This window comes from Cyprinus carpio, chromosome B13 (assembly GCF_018340385.1).
Source record: "Cyprinus carpio isolate SPL01 chromosome B13, ASM1834038v1, whole genome shotgun sequence".
NCBI classification, from domain to species: Eukaryota; Metazoa; Chordata; class Actinopteri; order Cypriniformes; family Cyprinidae; genus Cyprinus; species Cyprinus carpio.
The window spans coordinates 8,426,015-8,432,456 of record NC_056609.1 but is presented as its reverse complement, the minus strand read 5'-3'; the positions used below and the strand labels follow the sequence as shown (position 1 = coordinate 8,432,456).

At 40.7% G+C, this 6,442-nt stretch overlaps 2 protein-coding genes across 4 annotated transcripts in view; one reads left to right on the top strand and one right to left on the bottom strand.

Annotated features, from left to right (window-relative positions):
- LOC109088027 (mitochondrial import inner membrane translocase subunit Tim23-like) overlaps nucleotides 1-409 on the bottom strand; it is a 5,961-nt gene extending 5,552 nt beyond the window's left edge. The window contains exon 1 of the mRNA XM_019102203.2: nucleotides 1-409. This exon is cut by the window's left edge and continues 60 nt beyond it. Coding sequence (XP_018957748.1) covers nucleotides 1-61 — 61 coding nt within the window. The 5' untranslated portion in view covers nucleotides 62-409.
- Nucleotides 410-1,230: 821 nt separating this feature from the next.
- LOC109100593 (zinc finger protein 135-like) lies at nucleotides 1,231-5,865 on the top strand. 3 transcript variants are annotated; one of them, XM_019114031.2, is made up of 2 exons: nucleotides 1,231-1,387; nucleotides 2,950-5,865. In XM_019114031.2, the coding sequence occupies exon 2, from the start codon at nucleotides 3,034-3,036 to the stop codon at nucleotides 4,417-4,419; it is 1,386 nt and encodes a 461-aa protein (XP_018969576.1). In that variant the 5' UTR covers nucleotides 1,231-1,387; nucleotides 2,950-3,033; the 3' UTR covers nucleotides 4,420-5,865. The 3 variants fall into 3 exon arrangements, with proteins under 3 accessions (XP_018969576.1, XP_018969577.1, XP_018969578.1); XM_019114032.2 differs by lacking the exon at nucleotides 1,231-1,387 and adding an exon at nucleotides 1,489-1,937; XM_019114033.2 differs by lacking the exon at nucleotides 1,231-1,387 and adding an exon at nucleotides 1,989-2,125.
- Nucleotides 5,866-6,442: the final 577 nt, after the last annotated feature.

Sequence of the window (6,442 nt, the reverse complement as noted above, 5' to 3'; positions counted from 1 at the left end):
CACCGAAGCCTCCTGCACTCCTTGAGCCTGGGCTTGATGGTCCTGATGGCTCCTTATCCATGACTAGCTTCAGAGGTTCGTAAACCTTTTTACTCAATTAAACATTTAAAGATATGCCTAACTTAAAGGAAAAGCTTTGCGCACTACTGTTAGCCAACAAACATCGGACAAACACATGTGATCTGTTCCCTGATGAGCTTTAACTTAGCAGGTCAGTAGTAATAAGGTCAAATAAGGACTCCGGCTGCCTGGACTGGCTGCCAATAAGTCTATGTTTTTTCAAAACCACAATCAAATGGTTTGATTATTCAGTATTTTCACTCGCACGGCGCTGCGTGGCGACTGTTTAACCTGGAGCTCCTCTTGTTTGCCGTAAAGTAAGCGGATACACGACAGTGTTTGCGACAGCAACTATTTCTGGCCAGATCAACACATACGGAAAGTGAAACTAAAGCGAATTCATTCGGAGATTTGCAGAGCAGCTAATGAATTGTTTATTAATAACGCAAATGAAAAGGTTTCGTATAAAATAAATTTATGGAGTTTATGGATATGAAACCCGCTACTGAAACGTTTTAAAAGGAATTTCACATTTTAGTGAAATTAGTCAGTAATGAAAACGCTTTTTATTTCGCTTTGTAGAAATGTCTAGCGTTGAAATTGTTTTCATTGTACAACTTTAGGAAGATGATCAATTGCCAAAATTATTTGTTTGTTAATTTCAAGAATTATTCATTATTGAGGAAGAAGAATAAAACGTTTCACTGGATCCAGATCCTCTTTTTTCATTTTACACATTTCGTAAAACAAACAATGTGTGTTTTGTACACTTTATACGTAGTAGCTGTTGTTAGAGCATGTCATATTATTATTAAAAACGATTTCAATAGTTAAATAAAACAACACATTTTATCTTTTTATTTACTCTGGCATTTATTATTAATTCTTGGTATATCATTATTATCTTTTTTTATGTGAATTCATATGACCAACATCTTTTTGTGTCGCTTAAAACGAGATATATCAAATCAAAATACATATATAAATTAGTCGTGCTTAAAAGAGCATTTTATTTAAAAAGGGAAACCGTGCGTTATCTTTTTTTTTCTTGGACAAGGGTGATTCTATTTAAATCAGCATCGAAACACAATTTACAGTACTTTATAATTATTTTGAGTGTGTCACATGTTGATTCTGTTTATAAAGACACTGTTTGTAGTGTAAACGCGTGTTCGCCGTCACAGTGGAATGCGGAAGTCCATCCCTATGGTAGACACATCATCAGTGACGCGCCAAGCCTGCGAAAAAATGACATCCGCGGTGATCTGACGGAGGTGCGGCAGAACCGAGCCGATATCCAGCGATCAGACAGCACATTACATGCTCGGTAATTACTTTCTAAAACATTTTAACTGGCGTAGAAGCGCGCGCGGTACTGAATCCGTGGACGCGTGCGGTTATTGAGCAGATGAGAACTGTGACGCGCTGTCAGAATATCACACTGGTCCTTGTGTCGAGCAGTTTAAATACATCTGGCCTTAAGTCGGTCTCGGGTTATATTCTTGAGTTGAATAAATGTGCAGTTTTATGGCGGGTCGATAGAATCCTGTCCATTATAACGTGTGTACAGTAAGGCTCCGCCGAGCGCAGTGCCTTTACAAGCTCTGAGTGCTTTCACAGGTTAGCATTGAGACCTGAAAACCTTCTTGACGTGGATATCTTGAACACGCGATAAACTAAACGTTTTATTAAAGGGCAATGTACAGTTGGACACAATCGGCTGCAGCCCCATTTAATCCTTTCCCATAATGCACCGTGCCTGCACAGTTGTGTTTCCTGTTTACCGCCGTGACGCTTTTGTTTGGCTGTTTTTCCTTTATTGTCGAGGTTTCGAGTAGATTGCTTTGGGTTTCTCTTGCCGCGTTTGATCGGAGAAGGTGAGTTTATGAATAAATAATCCTAACGCAAACACGCGAAGACGCGAGATGGGCGACACTTCGCGGCATCCCGCGGAGGAGGAAATACCCTGGCGCGAGCGTCCGCTTTCATTTCACACTTCGACATATCATCGCGTTCCGACGGCTTTGACAGATTCCGGACGAACTGCAGAACGACTCTTCTGCAGGTCTCTATAAATCAGAGCGATTCTTCTGAACGGTCTCCGAATGTCGGAATGATTCTTCAGAACGTTCTTTAAACGTCAGAATGCGTCCTCAGGGTGTTCTCCAGATATCAGAGGGATTCCTTTAAACGTTTTTAAATGTCAGAATGATTCTTCGGAATGTTCTCTAATGACAGAATGATTCTTCCGAACCTTGTTTGAAATGTCAGAGTGATTCTTCACAGTGAATGGCAGAATGATTCTTCAGAATACGCTGTGCTTAAATGTCAGAAATGTCTGTGCAGAACCTTATCTGAATGCAAGACCGATTCTTCAGAACGTTCTTGTTTGGATCTCATAAATGTCAATCGTGGAAAAGTCTGCTTGATATATGCAGGGTTCATTATGCTGTAGTCAAGCATGCAAGCCTAAAAACCTTAAAAAAAAAAAAAAAAACAAATTCCATGCAAGAGGAAGTAAAATATCTTGCATCACAGATCATAAATCTCCAGCATAAATTGTTATTTTTTTTTTTCAATTGCCTAAGATTAATGCAATGCTGGCGAGCATACGTGTAGTAATATTATCCCATGACCTTAAATATAAATATAATAAATATTTTACTTGATATTTACTCAAAATAAACTACTTTTATTAACAGGGATAGCTAAAAAAAATAAAATAAAATTGTTCGAATTGACACTAGGAGTGGATACACTTAATTTGTCGAGCAGACTAATTATCAGACAATAACCTAAAAAAAAGAAAAGAAAAATGTTTGACAGATGTATGTCATTATTGCTGGTACTGTTTAATCAAACTCAAGGTTTTTTTTTGTTTCCTACTAGGATTTGCTGAGGTGTAAATTAAGCCTGTAATAGTCGCAGCTCCCCAGAGAGAAAACAACAGAAGGGCCGTGAAGATCAGCCCTGATGGAAGAGACAGAAACAGAGCTGACCTGCTCCGAGCAGGACGCTTTAGGAGCAGACTTCATCACGGTGGAACTTGACACCCAGCCCATCGAATATGTGGTCAAGTGGGCCGAGGTGGGCTCGAAATTCACTTTAGCCTGTGTGAAAAAGGATTTGGACGAGGCTGCCTGCTTCACCTCCGATCAGATGGTCAAAGTGGAACCGGACGAGACGTTCTTTGTCCCTTACGAAGCGGTGTACCCAGAATGTGACGATGCAGATCCAGATTGGATTGCGACGCATGAGGAGGAGGTGGGCAGCGAGTCAGACTTCAACGACAACACAGAAGCGGGGAATAGCCAGTTGTGCGAGGAAGTGGACGTTTCGGATGTTTGCTGGGAGAAGGAGGTGTCTCAAGCTCGAGCGTATAACTGCCGCTTCTGTGGCAAGAGCTACAGCCATTCCTCCAGTCTTGCTCGGCATCTGCACGTACACTCGGATGGATCGTCCCTATCCTCCTCTAAAGGTTTCAGCAAGATGTGCGACAGCAAAAAGTCTCTCCAGTGCAATCTATGCGGGGTGCGCTGCAACGGCAAGCGGCTTTTGGCGATACACAAGAAATGCCACAAAACCAAGAGACTGCACACGTGCAACACATGCGGAAAATCGTTCAATCACAGCTCGAGTCTGTCGCGGCATCGCTTGATCCACAAAAAAGGCCTGGATGAGAACGTCAGAGCCTTATACCCGACTCCAACCCCAGCTCCGATCGTAACCCAGAACAGTTTCCCATCCGGCCACGGCACGAGTAAAAGAACGGTCGAGAAGCAGTACCAATGCGCGCAATGCGACAGAGTCTTTAGCCACTCCGCGGGACTCTCCAAGCACCAGGTGGCGCATGTGAGACAGCTGCTCAACTCGTACACACACAGCAAAGACTCCCTCGAAGAGTCCTCGGACCTCAAGATCCGCTTGAAGCTCTGCTCCCGCGACAAGCCCAACTACTACACCCTGTGCAAGAAGAACAAGCACGGTAAAGGGGGCAAGAAGAGGTTGTGGCTGCCCAACGAGGAGCGGCCGTACCCCTGCCGGATTTGCAACAAACGCTTCAGCCACACCGCCAGCCTCACGCGGCACGAGCACACACACGCCAAGTGCTACGCCTGCAACGTCTGCAAGAAGACCTTCATGCGGCTCTCCAACCTCAAGCAGCACCAGCAAACGCACGCTACGGGAAAACTCTACAAGTGCCCACAGTGCGGGAAAACTTTCGTTCACTCCTCCAGCTTCTCGCGCCACAAGAAGGTCCACGCGGCGATGAGCCTGTCTGTGAAACAGGAAGACGTTATGTGCGAAGAGGAACTGGTCATCGATGAGGTGGCCCCGCTGGAATATGAGTCCGAGTGAGAAAGACCGAGGCTCTGGAACTGGCACGGCTTTTATTTTTTGGTTTGTTTTTGTTTAGCCATCATTCTTATTTTGCGATATCGTAATTTGGGTGTGGCATCACTGGCTGTGTGGTTTCAGTTTAATATTATTGTAATAATTATAACCCTTTTCAGCCACTTTTTGGGGATATAGTAGCCTCCTTTGTTGATATAAAAATTGTTCTAGATTTTTTTGGTTGACATTCCCTTTTGTTTTGTTCATTTGGTTTATTTGCAAGCCAAATTGTGTAATTTATGAAAATCAACAGAGAAAAGCGGATGGCATTGGCAATGCAGGTGTTATTTATTTTTCTTTTGTTGTGCTTGCACTGAATCTGTGAAACCAAAATAAAGTACTTATTGGAGTAGAGGGGGTGAAGGGAAAAGGTAATATTAAATTCAAGTTTGTTAGTAGGAAACCAGAGTTTTGTATGCAAGAAGTACATTTAAATGCAATTTACTTGAACGTTGTTTCATTAACTGTGCGGTTTTAATCAGTTATTTCTCATGTAATTATATTTAGTGACCCTTATTTCTTAGACCAACAAGTTCAAGGCTTTTCTCACCTGAAGTCTGGAGACTGTTTTGCTGTTTGGTTTTATGGGATATTAAAAAAAAGAAGTGTATACAGTTCCAGTGTAAACCGTTGGACGAGTGCAAATGGAGGAGCTGTACTCCAGACTAATAAGTGTTTTGATTGTTCTGGATTCGACTAGTTTCCTCAACATGTTGTCTTTGGTACTTACTTCCTCTTTGATGTTCTTTTGTCAAAATATCAAATCCATTGTGTCCATGGAGGGTATTTATAAAAAAAAAAAAAAGATGCTTATTGGACATGGACATGTACAGCTGCACTTAAAATATTGTTCCTATAAATTTGTGTGTGTGTGTGCACTTGAATGAATATGAGAAAAGAATATACCTGCAAAATGTGTGCTTTTTACTTCTGCTGTATATGTGTAAAAAGTTGCAGTTGCAAAAAGAAGTTCTATCTGATTTATTTTTCTGTATCTGCATAAGTTAAGGATTAGCCAAGGGATTTCAAATTTTAACAAGCATTGCACTATTGTATTTATAGACAGAAGCACTACATATTTAGGAAATAAGAACCCGGCTTTGGATCTCCCGGTCAAAACCTCAAACGAATGAGGTGTGGATATATCTTACACGCATTTTGAAGATTTGATCAAGTGCCCTCAGCGACTTTGTGTAAGACCAAAGCTCTTCGATGCAGCACGGAAGACCTGCAGTTCAGCTCATCAAAGGTGTTTAATCAGCCTCATGTTCGATGTTCATATGCGTCGGGACTTTTGCTCACTATTTGCTATCTGAATGGAAATTGAATTGCAAATACGAACCTATTTATGGTGTTTGAAAATGAGATGTTGAGGAGTGTTGGGTTGCTTGTACAAAACACAAGACACTCTTACACACACAAAAATATTATAAAAAAAAAAAAAAAGCTCCTCTTACTACCCACAATATGTTTTTTTGAGTTCCTGGTTGTTTTTAAATATTCCCATTGTTCTTAAAGCATAAGTCATATCCCCCAGTCTTAAGGAAATTTTATTTCCATTGTTTTTAATTCTTTCAAATAATATAAGGTTTATCGCTCTCCTGTCCACACTTCTCTTGTTTTAAATTAAATTTGTCATTTTCTTTTTCAATTGCTGTAGCTATTTCATCTCTCAATGCAGCAGACCTACATCTTACATAAAGATGTATGTTTTTGTATTGTGTTTGCCATTAGATAACAGTTTAAGAGTTGTGTGTTGCATTTTTGTAATAAACAATTGGTTCATGAATCAGTGGTCTATCTGAGTCTGTTTGCTTAAGCTTTATAGTATGAGTACGGTTCAGTAATTTAAATTACAGCCATTTAAATGAAAAAGCCCAGATATAAGACACCAGTCCAGTTGTGACAGATAATCAATTCACAAGTCTCATTTACTGAGAGATAGATAACTAATAATAATAATTCATTGTATTACAGTTTAATTGCA

Excerpts from the sequence above, each read along its gene's own strand:
- LOC109100593 (XM_019114031.2), top strand. The coding sequence starts at position 3,034 with ATGGAAGAGACAGAAACAGAGCTGACCTGCTCCGAGCAGGACGCTTTA.